Source organism: Juglans regia, chromosome 16 (genome assembly GCF_001411555.2).
Source record: "Juglans regia cultivar Chandler chromosome 16, Walnut 2.0, whole genome shotgun sequence".
NCBI classification, from domain to species: domain Eukaryota; kingdom Viridiplantae; phylum Streptophyta; class Magnoliopsida; order Fagales; family Juglandaceae; genus Juglans; species Juglans regia.
Genome location: NC_049916.1, coordinates 5,480,124 through 5,503,811, shown reverse-complemented (window position 1 = coordinate 5,503,811; position 23,688 = coordinate 5,480,124). Strand labels below are relative to the sequence as shown.

Genomic DNA, 23,688 nt, shown 5'->3' with positions numbered 1-23,688 from the left:
ATGTTATTTACTTTTTAAACTATTTATATAGTTATATTTATGTACTTATATCCCGAGCAAATACGTGGGATAAGTACTCTTTATTCTATAATTTCTATTAGTACTTATCCATCATCTCTCAAAAGTTTAAAATTTATTATCCAACTGAAATTAATCGAATTATACAAATTCGTACCATCATTCTTTTCTATAAAATTTTAAATTTGTGTAATTTTCAACTCATGAGTCATGAGCATCTTTAATGCTAAATTTCAGGCGGACATAAAACAAATTAAAGATATAATCAAAATTCAGTAACAAAATCAGAACGAATATTTAAATTATTAAAAACTCTTGAATAAACTAAATATTTGTAGATGGTTAACTTTTAAAAAAATATATATATGTTGCCCACTATCTGAAACGAAATTGAACAACAAAATTTAAATAATAATAATAAAAAAAAAATTCTGAAATTGAGTTCGGAGTCGGAGCTCCGACCTCCGTTCGGAACTCCCTCCGAACTCCAGTCGGAGATCCGATCAGAAGTCGGAGCTCCGACCTCCGTTCGGAGCTCCGACCTCCGATCGGAATCGAACTCCGACTACGTTCGGAGTCGGAGTCGGAGGAAAGTTTTGGCTCCGAATCCGGTCGGAGTCGGAGGTCGGAAATGACAACTCCGACTCTGTCGGAGTCGGAGCCCACCCCTAATATCATATATATAGTATCATAAATATTATACCATATTAAAGCATAAAGAAAAATATAAGATCATATGTATTAGTAATATATACTCACATATATATAGCCTCAAATATACTAAGATCATATAGTAAAGTATAGAGAAATTTATAAAATGATAGTATATTAGTAATCTATACTCTGTATATGCTGCATAGTATCATATATAACATATACAGTAAAGTATAATGGAATATATTGTATGATATATATTAGTTAAGTATAAACTCATATATATAGTACTATATACTATCGTATATATATTATCATATATAATACTTTGATAGTAAAGTATTGTAATATATTACTATTATACTATAATAATTTATATATTATAATATACTATAATATTACATATATATTACAGTATAATATAAATTTTTATTAAACTTGAAACAAATACTGTTCGAACGGTAAATAATAACATTTGAACAGTAATTTAAAACCTTTTGAATAGTTAAATATAACGTTCGAACGGTTTTGCACATATAAGTTATTGCGGGAAGAACTTTCTCGAACGCCTCCGTCCCCACCATTTGAAAACGAGAGAAAACATTTCAATTCCCATCAATCGCCGCCGTCTACTACCGTAATCACCACCTACGTCAAACACTCTTCCTTTTTAAGTGAATGTATGCACTTTAAAAGTTATTTTACCATTTATTTTTATGATTTTATTCATTTTCTCTAGAAAAATTATATTTTTTCATCAATAGTCACCGTAAAATACCACAAATCCACCGTAGGATGTTTAGAAATGAAGAGTAGTATGTGTTTTGTCAAAGAAACCCATGGAATTGATGCATTTTTAAGTGTTTTCATGGCCGCTAAGTTGACTCAGCCATGGGCGAGCTCAGTTTATTTTTCGTTCAAACGCGTTTAACCTGCCGTTCGAACACTTTTTTAAACGTTCGAACGGTTTGAACCAAACATTTTGTTTTCTGTTCGACCACTTTTTTTTGTCTTTTGAACGTAAAAATTTTTGTTTGACCACTTTATATTACATTCGAACCATTTACTTTGTATTAACTTATTAAATTATTTTCATCATTTTATGAAATTGTTCTATCAATTAATTTATTAAATTGCTATTATTATATAATTGTGTAAATCTTTCCTCATATTAGATTTTATCACTAATGTTGAATATATATTTTATTTTTAAAATTTCAGGTTCATAATAATGTCTTATAGGGGCCGTAAACATGGTAGATTAGGGGAACCTTCCATCCAAACAGTTCGAGAGCAGACTGTTTTATTTGAGCGGCAGGTAAAACTGTCTAATTTTGTGACTCTTATATGGGAGAGTCATTTCCTCCCATCAGTATTCAATCATCGTGGTTGGGCACCAATCTTAGATTAGCGAGAAGAATGAGTGAAGCTCATTTTGTACATTGATATCGTTGTTGAGTTTTATAAAGAGCTCGATGGAGCCAACCCAAACGATGGAGGGGCATACATGATTTGTGTCCGAGGAGCTCCTATTATATTTTTAGCGGACGGACTCACTGCGTATCTCGGTATTCCTAGGCTAGCCGATGCCTATCCAAACCTACTTCCTAGAGAGTCTGATCTTTCAGTTGATGCAGAGATATCTCAGGATGAGGGACCAGTTTACACAGAAGAGATCGATACACTTGCTAATCATGAGGTCAGAGACATTACTGTTGGTCCAGATGCTCCAGTGTACGATGAGACGAAGAACATTAGGCAAGCAGATTTATCTTCTTTCTTCAAGATCATGAATTTGATCATCGCCAACAATATTGACCCTAGGCAGCACAAGACTGAGGTTGGCATGAATCGAGTGAGATTTATGATACAGGTCGCTCGTGGCATTCCGATCGACCTCGTGGGGTATATATTTAAGAGGATTCGATCAGAGGTTCAGTACATTACGACAGATCTAATGGCTTTTGGGATCTTGATTACTCGATTTTTACTACGTTTCGTGGTCGTGCTAGAAGTTACTGAGTGTGCAATGGAGCTGATGAGACCGATCAACAACACCACCCTGTCACGGAGCACGGGACACTAGAGATTTCATTTTCTTGAACACGTTCCAAACAGGGCTGATATTCTGGAGTATCGGATGGTGAGGCATCTACACAGGCCGGGGCATGAAGCACATCCACTCGCGAGGAGATGGCCGACATACTGCGTGTTGAGATCGGCATACACACATTAGCGGTGATCGATGCAGTGCATAATGCCATGTCTTAGTTGCGTATAGAGATTACTGCTAGCATCTTTGAGTTACGTACAGAAATCATGCTCAATACTCGGCTGACACATGTAGAGAGACAATTAGTTGTAGTTGACGATGTGTGCAGAGACCTCGCATCACAGTAGTTTCTATTTTGTATTTTTATCTCTTTTGTTATAGTTATGGACAGTATATATAGTGTTTTGATAATTTGTTTTAGTTGTAAATTAAATATTTTATCTTTTCTGGAGTAATTATTGATTTATATTATGTGGTATATAGTTGATAATATTTATTTAACTAAAAATCTTATTTAACATAAAATAAATCATTAAAATATTTTTAAATTAATTAAATAAAATTAACTAATGAATTTGTATATAAGATATATATTTTTTATATTTGAGTTACGTATCGAGATTAATATTATACGTTCGAATGTATAAATGTGATGCTTGAATATGGTCGAACTAAATATATTCCCGAACGATTTAGAAACATTTCTGCCAGGTTTTGCCACCAAATACTTTTCAATCGAACAAAAATAATTATCGTTCGGACGTTTTTAAACTTTCAACGGCATAATAAAGTACTTCCCTGCCAATATTTTTTTGTTTGAAAGTATTTTTTTCCTTTCAAACGAAAAATACTTTTTGAGACGATTTAATTCATCACAGAAAATGCTATTCGAATGTTTATCCGGTAGAACGGTTTTGTAAAGTCATCAATTTTTTGAGACGAAATTTAAATTTCGTCCCAAAAAATGACTTTTAGGGATGAAATTTAGTTCGTCTCTAAATAATTGTCTCTAAAAGTCAATTTTGTTGTAGTGTGTTGGATTTTGAAGACATTTGGCTTCTCACAATTGTGGATTCTCATATGCTTGTTGGTATGCTTTATATTTTGTTGCGCAATTTGTGGCTTCAATGGCCATTTTTTGGTAACTAAAGACATAAAACCCTCTTATGTTGCTTGAAATGCTTTCTGTGTCACATCCACGAACATCGATTGTTGCTCTGTAGTGGACCCTTCATATAATAAAAATTAAAAAAGATTCAGTACAAGGACTTGGTCTTAAAACCCACAAAAACTATACGTTATATATCCATGTCTATGTCTTGTTTGTTTTCATGGATGAGTTGAGATTAAAATTAAAAGTTGAATAAAATATTGTTAGAATATTTTTTTAATATTATTTTTGTTTTGAAATTTGAAAAAGTTGAATTATTTATTTTATATTGTGTGAGAATTTAAAAAAATTATAATGATGAGATGCGATGAGATAAGATGAATTGTGAAAATAAACAAGACCTTAATCACTTTGAGTAAAAAAAACTTGGAGATAATATATGTGTGTGTGTAACTGATATTCTTAATTTCATAAACGAAAATCATACAAGAAACCATTATTTGTTGCCCTAATTTTGGCTCTAAGTGACCTAATTCAGGTGATTCTTTAATTTTTTTTTTTTTTTTGTTATATTTTTCTTCCCTTTTGACAATAATATTTTCAAGGGTAAACGAGATTGCTCACGAGGTAGAGTACTCATTGTTTCAAAACTGACGTTGGACCTTTTGTTTGTTGTGGCATTTTAGTACATGTATTGAATCACCACTTCAGCTGTATTTTTTAATTATTGATCGCAGGATTGAGATATTTATTAATATTAATTTATTTATATGTTAATTAAAAGGCTTATGTAAAACATAAAATAGATTTTGTATAAAGTATTTGACTGTTATATGTTTGGTTTATCCAAATAATGAGATGAAAAACTAAAATTGCCCTAACGCCACCATCAGTGTGATTATTATACTTGTTTTTGGAGCTGTTTTTGTTTGTGTTGTGTGGTTTGGGGCTGTTTATATAATATATAATATGATGCAAAATTTGGGGCAATTTTGAATTTATATATTAAACTTAAATTAAATTACTAAAACAGCCCCAATTATGGTTATTATAATCTTAGAACGTACGGTCCCAATTTGAGTTAATATATATGTGTTGTGTTTTTTAGAATGTTTTTGTACATGGGGTTGTTTTGAACGACTAATCTAAACATGTGAGGCTGTTTTATTTTTGTACTATTTTATTTGTGTGTCGTGTTCTAATTCTTAAATCATGAATATAAAACGTCGTACAAATATTATTCCTATGTCCAATCAGGGTGGTCCATGAGGTAATAATGCTTGACTTGTGGCCATAATTTCTGTACCTAGCTAGTTGGTGGTCCATTGAGGATAGATTTCTGTACCTAACTGGTTGGTCCATTTAATATGGTGGTTGGCTTGTTGAATTTTGTAACTATTCCTGTGTGTATGAAGAATAATTTAGGAGACGTTTGGATTCGAAGATGATTTGAGATGAATTGAGATGAGTTGAGATGGATTGTGAATAGTAATGAGATGAGTTGTGAATAGTAGTGAGATTTATGAGTTAAAGTTACTGAATAGTAGTGTATCAATAGATGCGAGATTTCAATGTTACGGATGATTGTAATAACCATTGACATTTGATTCTGGTTAAGTTTAAAGCTTTTCTTTATTTTTCCTTAACATTACTTTCTATTTTTTGGTTCCAGCTTCTTGTAAACTGAGATTAATGTGTATTATCTTAAGAGATATGACGTTATTATAATCTGTTTTAGCTGTAACTGTTTCTCACGTTATTATCATAAGAGATTTATTCATACGTTATTATATATAGGGCTGCAAACGGTCCGGTCCGGTTCGGCGATAGATCGAAAATTTTCGATCCATCATTTTTCCGGACCAGACTGGACCGAACACCCAAAGGGACCGGACCGGACCAATAGCTATCGGTCCTGTCCGGTCCAATCGGTCCGGCCTTTTTTTTTTTAATTTTTAAATAATTAATAAAAAAATTTATTTAAAATACTAAATTAAATTAAGTGACTTATTAATGTGGATTATGTAACAAACTCAATAAAAAAATATTTTATATGGTCAATGATAATAAATTAAATGAAAATTATATTATTAATTTATATAATTACTATATAATTAACTAATTGATATTATATATTTATTAATTCATAGAATATTAACAAGTGTTAATAGTATATTTAAAATTTTATATTGTTAATAGTGATAGGTTAGATGAAAATATATATAAAATATTATAGAATATTAACAAGTATTAATAATATATTTAAAATTTTATATTGTTAATTGTACAATTATTATATATAAAAAATATTTTTTTTATTTTTCATTCGGTCCGGTCCGGTCCGAAAAAACCATGGACAGTGGACCGGACCGAATGTTTTTGGTCCTCTAAAATATGGACCGAACCGGACCGGTCTAAGTCTCGGTCCGGTCCGGACTGAAACGGTCGGTCCGTTCGGTCCGTTTATCACCCCTAATTATATATAACCTGACGTTATTAAGAGATTGGGTATAATTAGCTGCAACTGTTTCAATCATGTACGGAGACAGTTTTTGTTGATCATTACTTATATACTATATATATATATATATTCATTAAGTATTTACTTGTTCATTTGAACCAACTATCATGATCAAGCATGAAGTTAATAATCACACCAAATATTTTTAATGACATTTTGATAATTTTTTATGACGATGTTTTCTACCACAAAAGATAAATTTTGTTGTAGTGTTAAGCATCAAGATGAATGAGTATAAAGATCACATCATGAAATGTGGTGGTCATTAATTGACACTTATCATGATATATTATCCTAATTTTCTTCATACTTACCACCGTGATACTTGCAAGAACTATGCCACAGTATAAAAGGACGTTAATAATTCGTGCTGGTGCATGCATCGTTTAGATAGATCTAGCTAGGACCTCCAGGCCAGCTTTAATCATGATCAACGTGATACTTGCAAGAACTATGCCACAGTACTACAAAAGGACCTCCAGGCCAGCTTTAATTTCGACGTTTTCAACGTGCTGCTCCTTGAAAGTAATTGATCGAGAGTTTGGTCCCACGGATGATTATTATACTTTCTATCATTTACTCTGCCTGGTCCTGGACCATATTTCTCTTTTCTCTTGAAGTTGTACTACTGATCATATTTCTATCATTTAATTATATTTATTATTATTTTTAATCGGAAATCTTGTCATCTTTTTTTATTTTAAGGTACAACTTGATTGTTGGAATGTCACTTGAAATATTTAATTTATTTTCCTTTATTTGTTGGAAGCATATACCGTTGTTGGAAACTTGTTGGCAAAAAAACTTATTTTGTTGTTGTTGTTGAGTTTTTTTTCTTGTCGAAATGGAACTTAAAAAATGTTTATTGTAATAGTCAAAAAGAAATATTATCATGGTGGGTGTAGATAATTTTGGATGTAGTTGATTTTGGGCGTTAATGATGGACGATTTGGATGAGGATGATTATGGTTGTAAATGATGGATATTATTTATTTTTAGCTTGTAATTTTTTTACAGCTAGAATGCATGCAATATATATTATATATGAATTACTAATTACTGAATTATTTATTATTTATTGTATATTTTGAAAAAATTGAAATTTGAAAGCTAACACGAAAATTCTTTTTTAAAAAATGGGCTAAATATGAAATTAAAAAAAGTTAAAAAAAAAAAAAAGTCTAAAATATAACTCTGCTCTGACAAGTCAAATTTGGAGGTCAGATTCGACCTCCGACAAAGGCAGACTTGAAGTTGCTCAGCCCTAGGTAGCCGTCATGCTGATTATCTTTCATATGAAATACGGGTTTTTGATACTCATCATCTTTACACACTACACGTTATACTTATTTTTAATTTTTGTAATTTGTTTTTTTAATTTTTGTAATTTGTTTTTGTTTTATTATTTTAAAACTAATTAGGTTCTTCTATTTATCATCTATATATTACTAATTTTGTAAGAGAAAAAAATAGAAAAAATAATGTATATATGTGATGTGAGGATAACGTGTAAAATTTTTCAAACACAAATCATGCACGTTTATTTTGTAACTATTTTTTCGTGATACATAATTGCCGACAAGTAAATAGCAACTTCGAAGAACGATTTATCGCGCGGATCAGTGCACGTATTACAGAGTCTTAAAAAACCAAACTTTCCCCAACTTTCAAAGAACCATTTTCTTGCCATGGCAGCACCAAGTCAGTCTCTGGTATTCACAGTACGAAGGTGCAAGCCCGAGTTAATTGCTCCAGCTAAGCCCACACCCCACGAGTTCAAACAGCTTTCTGATATCGACGATCAAGAGGCTTTCCGATTTCATGTCCCGGTGATACAATTTTATAGACACGATCCCTCGATGCAAGGGAGAGACCCTGTGAAAGTCATCAGAGAGGCACTTGCTCAAGCACTTGTGTTTTACTACCCATTTGCAGGTAGGCTTAGAGAATGGCCTGGAAGGAAACTTGTAGTAGAATGCACTAGTGAGGGTGTCGTATTCATCGAGGCAGATGCCGATTTTACACTTGAGCAGTTTGGTGATGCTCTTCGACCTCCATTCCCGTGCTTGGAGGAGCTTCTTTTTGACCTTCCAGGCTCTGGAGGGGTTCTTCATTGCCCATTACTGCTTATTCAGGTAGGGATTCTGCTAAGGAACTCGTGAATTTTTTTAGTTTTCCCCCCCTAAAGTTGATCATGTCTTGGCATCTTCATGACTTGCTAGCAGGTGACGCGGCTCAAATGCGGCGGGTTCATCTTCGCACTACGCCTCAACCACACGATGAGCGATGCCGCTGGTCTGGTCCAGTTCATGACAGCCGTGGGCGAGGTGGCGCGAGGACAGCGCGCCCCTTCCGTCTTACCCGTATGGCAGAGACATCTCTTAAATGCGAGGGACCCAACATGCTTGACATGCACGCACCGCGAGTACGACGAGGTGATCGACACCAAGGGTACTGGCACCATCACCCCGCTCGAGGACATGGCTTGCCGCTCCTTCTTTTTCGGCCGTACCGAGGTGTCTGCCATCCGTAGGTTTGTGCCGCATCACCTGAGCCAGTCCACCACCTTTGAGGTGATCATGGCATGCCTTTGGCGATGCCGCACCATCGCACTCCAGTTCGACCGCAACAAGGAGGTGCGCATGATGTCCCTCGTCAGCGCGCGTGGCAAGTTCAATCCTCCGTTACCGAGCGGTTACTACGGCAACGTTTTTGCGTTCCCAGCAGCAGTCACGACTGCCGGAAAGCTCTGCGAGAACACTAATTTGGGTTATGCTTTGGAATTGGTAAGGAAGGCAAAAAAAGAAGTGAACGAGGAGTATATGCGGTCGGTGGCAGATCTAATGGTGATCAGAGGCAGGCCATTCCTAACGGTGGTGGGCTCATTCGTTGTGTCGGATGTGACACGTGCCGGGTTTGGAAAGGTGGACTTTGGGTGGGGCAAGCCAGCTTATGGTGGACCAGCCGAATGTTTTATAAGAAGTATTCCTAGAACGGGGAGCTTCTATATTCCTTGTAAGAACAGTGAGGGAGAGGAAGGGATAGCCGTGGGAGTTTGCTTGCCAGCCCCAGCAATGGAAATATTGGTCAAGGAGTTGGATTTCTTTCTGAAAAACATGCCCGAGAGTGGCAAGAAATCCACTTTTACTGCGTCTAAACTGTAAACCCAACTCATGATCAACGTACGGCCGTCGGAAGTCCAGTCGTTCGAATAAAAGGTGAAATTCAAAATTTCTTGTGTAGCATTCCCCATTTCATCATGAAAATCCTAGTCTTTACCGAGAATACATGCCGAAAGTAGGTACGATTTTTTTTTTTAAATCATATAAAATTACAAATACAAAAAGGCGACAATATCGACGGAACGAAATGAAAATCGAGAAACCGAGAAACCATCGTACTGGAATTCAGAAGAAAGGAAGAAGGACTGAAATCCAAAAGGAAGAAAGAAAGATTGTGTGACTTTGTACACCGGAGTAAAACTCATAAGGAATGAAGAAAGAAGGACTGAAAGCCAGAAGGAAGAAAGGACTGCATGACTTGATTCATGATCGGACTAAAACCAAAAGTCTGAAAAATGCCAAATCCATTTCGAAAGCTTTCGGACTGAAACAGAGTGAAAAGAAACATTCCGAATAAAAATCATTTAGATTGATTAACAGTATGTTATGAAGCATTTCAATTTTTGTTCTCCCAAACCCATGTGTGGTAAGTCTTAATTTTTGAGTGGTATATATCATTTTAGAGTTTTACCTTTTTTCTTTGCATTTTGGATTAAATCATCACTTCAACTCATCTTATCTTATTTTATGATTATTATAATTTTTTAAATTTTTATATAAAATATAATAAATAATTTAATTTTTTTAAATTAAAATTTAATTTTTTAAAATCTCAAATTAATAATAATATTAAAAAATATTATTTTAATAATATTAAAAAATAATATTTTATTTAATTTTTAATTTTTATTTAAAATCATCTCATATCATCTTATTATCTAAATAAGATTTAAATGAAACGCAGGAAAAGACCATCGCGTCCTTCGTCTCATCACCTGTTGTTCAATTAAAACATACCATTTTATTTAATTAGTGTGAAGATTACCCCCGGTTGCATACTTGCACGGACCGGTCGGTTGATTCGTTGAAGAAAACTTTTTTCTATCCAAAATGGTCGAATTATTTTTCAAGTCAATAATTACGTCCTTTGTATTTTGTCCATTGTTATTAAGCTATGCACCTACTTTTCTCATGGATGTCCCACCAATCATGGTATAATGGTTATGAATTAACCTACGTATTTGCAATTCCATAATCCAAGTATATATATTATAATTATTTTTATTTATTTTTTATATTTTATTTTTAATTTTACTAAATTAATTAAATTTTTTTATTCATCATTCCAACACTATATAATTATTAAAAAATAAAAAATTATATATAGAATATGTTATATGAATAATAAATAAAAATTTTCTCAGTAATACTAGTATAGTTGTGGGTTGTGAAACGTGTATCTTTTGAAAAAAATAATAGTTAAAAAATTATTTTTTTAATGTAAATTTTATTTTTATCTATATCTTTTTTAAAATACTCAGCACTTATGTATTCTATAATTGCAAATATAATTTTTTTTATTTTTTATATCAATCATTCTATTTTAATATCATATGAACTCAAATTCATATAACAATTTATTTTCTATTTTTTTTAAATTAAATTATGCATATAAGTATTTATGGAAGTGATTTTAGATATAGTCTTAAAGTGTGACAGTTTCGCGTACTCCTTTTTTTTTTTTTTTTAAATGGAATCTATTATTAAAAACTAATTTTTCCACATAGGTCTCAAATTTATTTACTTTTTTTAAAAGTGCCCAAGACTTACTTACTATTACAAATATTATTTCTCTTATTAAATATGTTATCAACCTGAACTTATCAATAGAATTCTTCTTTTGAAATTGGGTACTAATGAACTTCAATCCAAAGCTGTAATGTTAAACTCATGGGAATAGTATAAGAAAAAAAGTACTACAAGACATAATTATTGTTCACTGTTTGTGTTAATGAGAAATTATATTCAACAGTTGGTCTAATTGTTCTACACCGTACACTATGACGTGGCGAATATGGTTTGGATGTCACATCACGAATTGTAGCCCCCAGCTTTCTTCTGGTCGTGCTCCTTTCTCTATGGAAAAAAAATCACCCAACCTGAATCTCGAGGAGAGAGAGAGAGAGATAGCCCCGTTTGGATTGTGAGATAAGATTAGTTAATATAGTTTTTAAATAGTAGTGAGATTTGTAAGTTAAAATTTGTGAATAATAGTGAGATGAGTCGATCTCAACTCATATTTTAATCCAAATCGGCTAAGATAGTGAAGAGCTTTCGAGGATAGGGAGACGTGGATGGAGAAATGGGAAAATGACCACAAAAAAAAAAAAAAACTAATAGGAGTGCAGTGCAACGCTGCTTCTTAGTATTACTCCTGTGTTTATAGTGTACAATGCATAAACAATAACTCTCTCTCTCTCTCTCTCTCTCTCTCTCTCTCTCTCTCTCTATATATATATATAGGGGTGTAACCGGTCCGGTCCGGTCCGGTTTTGGACAAAATCTAGGACCGAACCGGTATGTACCGGTTTTGTATTTTTCAAAACCGATTACGCCCCGATTACCCTCCTAAACCGGTACTTCCGGTTTTACCGGTTTCCGGTCCGGTCCGGTCCGGTTTTCCGGTTTTTTTTAAATGTAAAAAACATATAATAAAGTGTTAATTCTTATTATAAAATATTATTAAAAATTTAATATATATATTATGCTTAAAGCATATGATCAATTAAATTTTTATCTTTAAGATTAAACTTTTATTTTATAAATTATAACAACATTATCTTATATATAATTATATTAATAACATATGATCAAATAAATTACAAATGTTCATATTTAAGATTAACATTTTATGTTATTATTTATAAATTATAATATAAAATTTTTTCATATATGATATATAATTATATATATTATATATAAAAATTTAACATATAATTATATATTATATATATAAATATTTTGTATAATATATAAATTAATTTTTATATTTTTTTTTCTAACCGGTCCGGTCCGGTCCCAAAAACTACGGAACCGGAACCGGACCGGAACCGGCCGGTTTTCATAAAATAGGAACCGGTTCCGGACCGGACCGGTTCAAAACCGGACCAACCGGTCCGGTTCGGTCCGGTCCGGTCCGGTTTTCCGGTTTCCCGGTTTAAATTTACACCCCTATATATATATATATATTCTATATATTCTATGATAAAAAGCGTCAATCACTTATCTGATGAATAGTAATTTTTGTTCATCCGTTTTTTTCTTTTTTTTTATTATACCGCTTTTATCCTTTTCTTAAGTGCCTATCGTGTATTTCATCTGTGTATTATAAGGACATATTGGTCTTTTTTGTTTGAATCTTGGGAAATTGAATTGGTTGATGGATTTATTTGTGTCAGTACATTTAGTGTTGGAAAAGGGACGGTTTAAGTTTGTGTCAGTCTGTTTGGATAAATGTTATCCCTTGGTATAACCAAATCCGTATGAACCCCAAAGACGAAGAGAAAACTTGGTTCATCATGAACTGAGGCCAGTACTGCTATATGGCGATGCCCTTCAGTCTTAAGAATGTGGGGCCCACCTACTAGCAGCTGGTCAATTACATGTTCAAAAACCATATAGGAAAGAATATGAAGATCTACGTGGATGACCTGTTGGTCAAAATTAGAACCTTAGATTAACACTTAGACGACTTAAGGAAGGCTTTTGCAATACTACGCTAGTACCAAATGAAGCTGAATCTGGCAAAATGCGCTTTTGGTGTCGGACCGAGAAAGTTCTTGTGTTCATGGTGTTTGAGCAGGGTATCGAGGCCAATCCTGAGAAGGTGGAGACCATCCTTAGCATGGACCCTAATAAACGAACAATTATGTTGTTATTAATACTCTTAGTACACTAGTTAAGTAAGCTTTGTTTGTTGAAAACAGTATTCATCAAACATAATGTGGTATCGAGTCCTAGGGCATGTGAAATGACTATTTACTCCTTAAAAGAATGAACATGGGCTCAGGTTATTGGGCTTGAATAAAATCTAAACTAACTAAGGGTATACACTGCAGGAGTAAGGCCCAAGTAAGTTGACCCAATAAGAAGAAAAAGAAAAAAAGGAAAGCTTCAGACACAACCATCGAGAAGAAAGAAAGCAAGGAAAGGGGCAAAACGGTTACGGGAGCATGCTGGAGGAAGGAGAATCAGTGGCACAAAGAGCGAAAGAGAAGCTGTAAATGGGTATAAAAAGGGGCAGAAATACCAAAGAGGGTGTGTCGATTTGGAGCAAAAGTTTGTTTCTCTGTTTTTATTTTCTGTAGCAAATCATCAAAAGATTTTAGGGTTTTTCTCAATGTTTTGAATATCGTACCATTGACCGTTTCGGATACCATTTCGAAATAGTCAATATATAAATAAATTATATATAAAAATTATATTCCAAAATAATAGTATATATATAAATATATATAAATTATAGATAGTCTGGTTTGAATTGGAGAGTTAAAAAATGAGCTTGTAGTTTGAAGAAACGAAAAAAAAAAAAAAACAAGTAAAGGCCGAAATATCGGCCAGTACAGGCCGAAAAGGCTGAAATTCTGACCGATACGAAACTATACCCTTCTTTGTACCGGCTACGCCACATAAACGGTATATTTTGAATGTATCGGCCGGTACGATATGAAATTCAAAACATTTCTTTTTTCTTGTGACGATCTTTCACATTCAAAAAGGGGAAGATCGGCTAAATCTAAAGCTTGCGTTACGGTAAAAACATCATTTTGTCCTCAATTTTTTCTGGATTTTTGTAAATATTCTATGCTTCCTGTTGTTGAGAATTAGATTCTAAAATTTAAGAGTTTGAAAGATTTTCTTGCTTTTGTTTTGTTGTTGACATAAGGCACAACAAAACCTTGAAGTAATCAAGGTTTCTTTCAGTCGAATGTTAAAGTGAAATCTCGTTGTAACTACAATGAGGAATTTTCTAAGTTTTGGTATAAAGAACTCTGAACGTGTATTTCCAAATTTTCAAATTATTAACATCTTGATTGAGTTAGTAATTGATGAGTGGTACCCAGAAATATGTGTGAAATGTTGAATCAGAGGAAGGTAATATCCCGCAACCCAAGTGTTTGTTAAATTATCTCTATATTAATTGTTGTTTTTAAATCTCGAATATTTTTATGATTACAATTGTTTTATTTTAATTGCTTTACTTTCTTGAGCATTGATTTTTACTAGTTACTTCAATTTTCCAACGATTGTGAAGCTGAAATCCTCCAGGCTCAACCATACATTTCATTGACAGTAAATAGTTCATTATGCAATAACCACTTTCATATCAAAACAAATTCTCCACTTGTCTGATTTTAAACTTTTTTTTTTCTGTACTTTGATTACTAAATTCTTGAGGCATTGAAGTGTTTGAAACACCCATGTCCCTATGGAAATGACCTCGGGATTTTCCTATTATTACAATTGATCCACTTCCATCAGCCCCACCTCGAAGTATAAACGAAGTACAAAGGCTAGCTGAGTGGGTAGCCGCCCTCAACATATTCATCTCGAGATCAACCGACAAATGCCTACCTTTCTTCAAAGCCTTGCGGAAAGCAAAGACATGGCATGACGAGTGAGATTAGGCATTCGAAGCCCTTAAGAAATACCTCACAACCCCGGTGCGAAGAAATGTTGACCCTGTACTTAGTTGTCTCTCCCCAAGTGGCTTCTTCAGCATTGGTACATGAAGAGGGGGGTCTAAAAGCCGGTTTACTACACTAGCCGAACATATCGGGGAGTCGAGGCCCGATACCCCCGTATAGAGAAGTTAGCTTTTGCATTAGTGGTAACTACGCGGAAGCTGCGCCCATACTTTCAAGCTCACTCAGTACGAGTCCTCATAGAGACTCCTCTAAAGAAAATATTACAACGACCAGATGCCTCAAGCCGACTTATGAGTTGGGTAGTGGAGCTAAGTGAGTTCGATGTTGATTACACACTATGAACACCATAAAGGGGCAGGTATTAGCGAATTTTGTTGCTGAATTCAATGGTTTCCTAGCAGAGAACAATGATGCACGTCCTCTACAGCCCTGGCAAGTATTGACGACTCGTCTTGCCGAGCTGGAGGAGGAGTGGGCATGCATATCGTGGCATTCGAGGGAAAGGAGCACAATTATGCCATTAAGTTGACATTCAAAACAACGAATAACGAAGCAAAGTACGAAGCGCTGCTTTCAGGATTATAGGTAGCCAGAGCTCTAGGAGCCACTGAAATCGAAGTATGGGTTGATTCTCAAGTGGTGGTGAATCAAGTGCGAGGGGAGTTTGTTGCAAAGAGCGAGAAGTTGAAGAGATATCTAGCATTGGTAGAAGCTGAACACCCTCACTTCAAATACTTCCAGATTCAACAAGTGCCGAGAATAGAAAATCAGAAAGCGGACAAGTTGGTACAAGCCGTGTTCGGACAGGAGAACTCCCCTTGCCAGAAAATATGGTGACTAAGACAGTGGAAGTACCCAATGTCGGAATGGAAGTAATGAAGATAAGGCATGGAGCCCCAGATTGAGCAGGGAACATAATCAGGTACTCGAAGACCTACAGGAGGTAAGGAAGATAAAAAATAGAGTGGCACACTACTCAATGATCGAGGGAGTCCTATACCGGCGGGGTCACTCGGCGCCTCTTTTAAGGTGCAACTCCCAGAAGAAGCGTAGTACGTGACAACAAAAATACACGAGGGAATTTGCGGGAATCATTCGGGTGGACAAGAGCTAGCTGGAAAGGTGATGAGAGAAGGTTATTATTGGCCTTAAGACTTGCAAGACGCCAAGGATTATGCACGGAAGTGTCAGGTCAAAAGTGCCAGGAATACGCCAGAATTCCCCATTACCCACCTGAGAAGCTGATGTGGATCACATCATCTTGGCCGTTTGCCCAGTGGGAAATCGATTTGGTTGGACCGCTTCCATCGGGCGAAAGGGGAGTCAAGTTCGTGGTAGTAGTCGTGGACTACTTCAGCAAGTGGGTCACTAAGCAATATCACGTGGTTCCTGTGGAGGTCAGTAGTTTGCAGGGTCAACATCCCACACAACATCATCTCGGATAACGAAAGACAGTTCAACTCTAACCATTATCGAAATTGGTGCCGAGAATTGGGAGTCGAGTTTGGATACTCGTCCCCAGGACATCCTCACTCCAATTGGCAGGTCGAGGCGATCAACATGACACTGATGGGAATGCTCAAAAAGTGACTCGATGACAAAAAGGGAGCATGGGCAGAGGAGCTTCCAGTCATGCTATGGGCTTACCAAGTCACGGTAAAAATGCCAATCGGAAAACTCCCTTCACCCTCACGTACGGTCACGAGGCGATGCTGTCAGTAGAGATCGGAATCCCTACACATAGAGTTCAGCACTTCAAGTAAGTGTCCAATGATAAATGGCTAGAAGAACAACTAGATCTGCTAGAAGAAGTCCGACTAAAAGCCGAGATAAGGATCGCAACCAACAAAAGAAGGGTCAAGAGGTGCTTTAACAAGAATGTGCGGCCGAGAACATTCAAAGTCAGAGACCTAGTACTCAAAGAAACAGGAACTACAACGCACGACGAAGGAAAGCTATGCCCCCAAGCTCCTATTGCCTCAGGGACTCCCAAGGGAACAAGCTGCCACACCCATGGAATGCCGAGCAACTATGGAAAGAACGAGGACTGCCTGAATAATGGAGCAAAGAACGAGGACACTGCTAGCACAAACAACAGTGACATAGGGCGTCAAGAAAAACATCAATGACAAGCATCATGCAGCATAGGCTAGAGAGCCCAGGTATGACAAGAAAAATACGGAAAGTGCCCACATCGTAGGTGAAGTTATGAAGCCTTGGAAAGACGGACACACAATGAAGACGGCCAAAAAGAACACAAACCGGAAGACCGCCAACTGTCGGGGTCGTCAATTGTGACGGGGCACTGGCAAGGTGGATTGCAGGAAACATTGTGCGATGAACCCTGATGACCAAGCTCTACCTAGGACGACCCTTTAAAGCAAAAGGAGAAAAGAAATAGTGAAAAGAAATACCATGGAAAGAATGTGGAAAACACATATCTGGATATAATCAGCAAAAGTTAATTTTATTAATCACTGAGAACTACAAGGAACAAGTTACATCATAAAGCCGCAGACCTACAAGGAACAAGTTACATCATAAAGCCGCAAAGCTTCAAGGAACAAGCTACATCAGGAGACCCACAACCCTCAAAATCCACCGCTCCATGAGTGGGGGAAGGCACCACAAGCTCCACCTTGGAGGGCATCTAGTAAGTCATCCTCAACTCATCTAGTTCGGCAGAGGTCACCTGAATACCCGACAAAATCGTCTAGGATGGAATTGCCACAACCAACGGTGGCACAAGCACCGTCAGAAGATCCCACTTGTCCCATAGAACATGAAGATTTTCTTTGAAGCCATGAAAGATGGAAGGAAATGCAAAGGAACTGCAAAAGAAAAGCAAAGAAAGGACTACAAACTCAAGGAGCAGGAGTCACGGAATAACTGAAGAAAGAAGAAAGGCAGAGTGAGTGTAATGGGTTTTTCGACGTGGAAAAGGGTCATCATATAGGCAGGGTTGATGTTTAACCTCCTAAGGTGCCATAACTTTGCATATCACCACATGTCCCTCCCAAGTACTAGAATCCCTTAATCATCGCAACCGCTATAGAGTATATTTGCTGATACAATGTGTGAAATTAATGGCTGCATAAAACGAGTTCATGGCGCAGAAATCAAATGGGGGCCATTCAATGCAAAAAGGTAACTGACGCCGTATTGCCATGTGGGTGAAATGTGGATGGTCGCTCAACTCGCGGCAAAAGAGGACCAGGGGATTTAGCAGAATAAAGGGTTAAAACAATAAAAAGAAATTCCCCTTGGACACGTCCGAGAGGAATTGGCGGTGTAATTGTAAGGTGATTTTCCCCACTAGGCTATTATATGTTTAATTGACGACTCTTTACATGGTGAGTCCAAACTGGGGCGGCTCAATATAAATTGAGTCTTAAGGCAAAATTTAAGTGAGTTATTCGTAATTATATTACAATAAAATATAAATTATTATATGAAATATTTTCAAAATTTTCAATAAAATAAGTTTTTATTTTAAATATTTAAATACAATTTTTGTGAATTTATATTTACAACTTTTAGACCGGACCAAATCGAAACCGACCGAATGGTATATATTTTATTTTATTTTATATAATAGTTATATAAGTTAACTATATAATTTTCATCTAATCAATTATCATTGACCATATAAAATGTTAAATAATATATGTTATCAATTAATAATGTATCATAAATCATATGATAATATATGTAGATACATAATATATTCATCCATACTCTACTATGTACACTTAATTAAAGTAATTGGGTAAAGTTTAAGTTAGTAAGTACTAACTATCAATATCACAAATATAATTATAGTTAAATATTTTTTTTAATGAGTTTGTTACATAATCCACATTAATAATTCGCGTAATTTTAATTTTGGTAATTTAAATAATTTTTATTAATTTATTTGCAAAAAAAAAATGAAACAAAATAATTGGGCCGGACCGGACCGAACTAATAGCTAATGGTCCGGTCTGATCCACTTGGGTAATTGGTCTGGTTTGATCCAAGGAAATGATGGACCGAAAGTCATCCTCCCAGACCAGACCTGATCAATTTACACCCTTACTCACACTTGTATATATCTATAAAACTTTCATCTCAACTATATTTATTCACAATTCATTAAAAAACAAAACAAAAACTCAAAGTTTTCATGTCCAAACATCATAATCATGTCATAAAAACTTTGTAAATGACTCATGATAGGTACATTGAATTCGTATCTACATATGAAACATAAATAATAATTTTTTTGTTCTAGTTAATTCGTTCATTGTCCAGTGTGCCAGTAAGTTTTATTTGCAAAATACATCTAATTTTAGTTTTAAATAGGGGCCCCAGAAAGGGTTGGCCCTATTCCTCTCCCCACCCTCAAAAGGAGGGACAGTTTGGGCCCCATCCCCTAGCACCGCCCCCTATGGGCAAGTGCCCCTTCAGAATGCTAGGGAGCGAATTCATCCCCATGGGCATCTGCCCCACCCTGCCCACTCATGGCTAAAAACAAATTGAAAAATCTAGAAAGATTAAAAAAAAATTAAAAAAAAACAACAAATCCACAAAGCATCCCTAAAATCCACCGATTTATCATCCAATAACAAATCAAAGAAATTGCAAACAGTCAAACACACAGTAAGAGCAAGGCACAACCACGAGGAGATGAGTAAGAACGACGGAGAGAGAGAGAGAGGAAAATTAGGATTTTTTTATTTAAATACACTCATTCATGAGTATAAAAGGACGTTGCTTTATACTTAGAATATGTTTATATATATATATATATATATATATATATAAAATCTTGGGCCGGGCGGACAGAGTAAGCCCAAGGCGGGTATGCCCAACCCTAGCCCTATATCCCGACAATGAAAAGTGCCAGGCATCCGTTTGCACGCCCCGTAAGTGCATGTTTGAAATTATGATAAGAAATGATGCTTTTTATGTTAGATTCTTTTTTTAATCTATATTAGAGCTTTTAATAGTATAACTTTATTAAAGAATTATATTATTTAAAAACTATTTATTATTTTATAAACATATGTTTAAAGGAAAATGATAGTATGACTATCAAGTATGCACGCCACCAAACATGCTATCAAGTATGGCCACCAAACATGCCCACTCATATATTTTTATTTTTTTCTATTTTTTTTTATTTTTTCTTTGTGGTTAAGGATTTGACTATTAGTGAGTTTAAATATTTTTTATTTTTTTCTTAATTGTTAAGGATGTTTAAAAAATGTTTAATGTGCTAGTGTGCACATTTGGTAGTTACCCTAGCATTGTCCATGTTTAAAACGCTTTTAAACTTTATTACAATAGTTTTTATATAGGTAAAAAAGATAGAGCTAACACAAACTTTAATTTGGTGTTAATTTTAATTTTTTTTTTGTGCATACATTACATCTTATAAATTTATCAAACATATTATTTTTCCAGAATATTTAAATTATTTAAAACACCTTTGAAAGTTATAAACTCAAACCGAGATAGTCAATACCGCCTCTTTTGGGAACTTATATAGTCTCATTCTATCTCATCTCATTTTCAAATATCGCTAAAATATAAATATTTTCTAATTTCAAAATTTTTATCTAATCATTACCTAAAATACAAACACTATATAATATTTTATTCAATTGTTTCTCTCTCCCTCTTCCAAAATTTAATAAAATATCTTAAGTCAAGAGATTTTATTATTATTCACAAATTATTTCATTTTTATTGATAGATTTTTCATATCTATCTTGGTCACCTAACGAGGATTTTGTTTGGATACTAAGAATATCTCATATGATTTGTAACTAGTAGCAAGAATAGTAATAAAGTAGCAGTAAACTATTTATAAATATTAATAAATAATAATAAAATAATTTAAAATATCTAAAAACAATTATACTACAAGGGCATTGGTAATGGTATAGCCAAATGCAAATGCAAAATTACATGTTTTTTACGTTGCCTTTGTTATTTCAGAAAGACTCCCACATTGGATTATGCATATTTTAGCAAAATAATAATAATATCTTATTTCTTATTATTATTGATTTTTTTCCTAAAATTAGCTTTTTATATATTTTGCAATTAAAACCCACTATTAATTTATATATATATATATATATATATTGCAATTAAAACTGTTGGGTGAGAGAGAGCAAGTAGGAGGAGAGAGAAAAAAACGTAGTAAAATAAAGGATGAATGATGAACAGTAGATCTGTAAATCTGTAGAAATAATGTTCATAGTAAGCAAAAAATTTGCGAATGGTTAATCCAATGCAATAGAAATAAATATGCATTTACATTCAGAAAAACTTAGAACTGGTGATCGGGTGACAAATAGAATCTCAACAAAATAAGATATATATGTCTTATGGTGGGTGCTAGTCTACTCATGTAAGTTTTTTTTTTTTTTTTTATTCTGCATTCTCTTCTTCATATTAAGTATTTAGGGTTTGGAATTTCTATATGCTCAATGTGAAAACTGATCTTCCTTTCTTCCAGGGTCCCCAAAATTATAATTTCATTATGTAAATACAGACTTTTCTGTAGTTCTTTGCACGTTTATAATTGTAGCGAAATGATTAGGAAGTAATAAAAGTGAAAAGAACCAAGAATATGGGTTTTACATTTCCATTGCTTGTTTCGTGAGTGAGAGCCATCTTTCAGTTTGGCTCTTTGGAATGGGTATATCCTGATCTTCTCATAGACTTTCACTTTATTGCAGTACTTGTGCTTTGCGATTGCAACCAAATGTTTGGTTATTCCGTGAGAGTTACTGTTTATTGTTTCAATTGTTTATAAATGTTTGTGGAACAAAGGTTTAGATTCAATACAGAGGTTTCAAATATAACTTTATCCTTGAAAAGGAAGCAGAAATCCAAGATGTGTGCCACATTTAATTTATTTGGATTACGTTCTGCAACTTTTATAAAAATATAGGAATTATGACAAGAGAGTAAGCTTAGCAATAATATTTTCGCATGTGATCAGCATTCTATGGGTGTGGCAACTCGTTTCCTTGGGAATCTTTTAGGTGATAGGAACCTGGTCGGTTTGTGGCAATGAACGTATGGACCCTCCTAGCGGGGACCTATTTTTCCCTCGTCCCACATCATCGTTCCAGTTTCTTTGAGTACCAGTTCCCCTACTTGGAATGTTCTCGGCCGCATACGCTTGTTGAAATACCTCTCAGTCCTTCTTTTATCGGACGCAACCTTTATCTCTGCTTCTTGTTGCACCTCTTCCAGCAGGTCCAGCTGTTCCTCCAGTCGTCTATCATTAGACTCTCGTTTGAAGTGCTGCACTCTGTATGAGGGAAGTCTGACTTCCACCGGTTGCATTGCCTCGTGCCCGTAGGTGAGTGAAGGGGGGTCTCCCCAGTTGGCGTCTTTACCGTAACTTGGTAAGCCTAGAGCACGGTGGGGAGCTCCTCAGCCCATGCGCCTTTTCGGTCCTTGAGTCATTTCTTCAGTATTCTCATCAGCGTTTTGTTAGTTGCCTCGACTTCTTCGTTGGACTGAGGCTGCCGCTGGGACGAGTATCGAAATTCGATCCCCAAGTCTCGACACCAGTTTTGGTAGCGATCGGAGTCGAATTGCCTCCCCTTATTCGAGATAATAGTGTGCAGGATGCCGGACCACATGAATAATGTAATATTGCCTGCAGTGATGGTGGCTAAAGCTTCTGCCTCGGCCCATTTGGTGAAGTAGTCGATTGCCACCACTACAAATTTGACCCCTAATTTTCTCGGGGGAAGGGAGCCGACTAGATCGACCCCGCCCTAGGCAAACGACCAAGGTGAGGTGATCAACGTCAGCTTCTTAGGCGGGCAATGGGCAATTTGGGCTTATTTTTGACATCTTTGACACTTCCAAGTGTAGCTTTTAGCATCTCGGAGAGGTTGGGACCAGTAGTAACCCACTCTCGTCACTTTCCCAGCTAGTGTCTATCCTTCTGAATGGTTCCTGCAGATTCCCTCATGTATTTTTGCTAACATGTATTGTGCTTTTTCCGGGGAGATACATCTTAGGAGAGGAGCTAAGTGACCCCACCGATACAAGACCCCCTTGATCATGGTGCAGTGTGCTGCTCTATTCTTGATTTTTCTCGCCTCCTGCCTATCTTCAGGCATTTCACCAATTTCAAAATACTTGATTATACTTGCTGCCCAGTCTGGGATCCCAAGTTGTATTGTCATGACCTGAATCCCGACAGAGGGCACTTCTATTGTCTTAACCACCATGTTATCCGGCAAGGTTAAGCCTTCCTGCCCAGACGTTGCTTGTGCCAGTTTGTCTGCCTTCTGATTTTCCATCTTCAGTATTTGCTGAATTTGGAAATACTTGAAGTGAAGCCGCTCTGCCCCTACCAATGCGAGGTATCTCCTTAACTTCTTGTTCTCGATAGCGAACTCTCCCAATACTTGGTTCACTATCACTTGGGAGTCGGCCCATACTTCAATTTTGACGGCTCCTAAGGCTCTGGCCACCTGTAATCCTACGAGCAGTGCTTTGTACTTTGCTTCATTGTTCGTTGTCTTAAAAGCCAATTT

The 23,688-nt window shown here is 35.4% G+C and overlaps 1 protein-coding gene across 1 annotated transcript; it reads left to right on the top strand.

Moving 5' to 3' along the window:
• Positions 1–7,912: 7,912 nt before the first annotated feature.
• LOC108980779 (benzyl alcohol O-benzoyltransferase-like) lies at positions 7,913–10,050 on the top strand. The gene is made up of 2 exons (XM_035686576.1): positions 7,913–8,492; positions 8,583–10,050. The coding sequence occupies exons 1-2, from the start codon at positions 8,046–8,048 to the stop codon at positions 9,519–9,521; spliced, it is 1,386 nt and encodes a 461-aa protein (XP_035542469.1). The 5' UTR covers positions 7,913–8,045; the 3' UTR covers positions 9,522–10,050.
• The last annotated feature ends 13,638 nt before the right edge of the window (positions 10,051–23,688 follow it).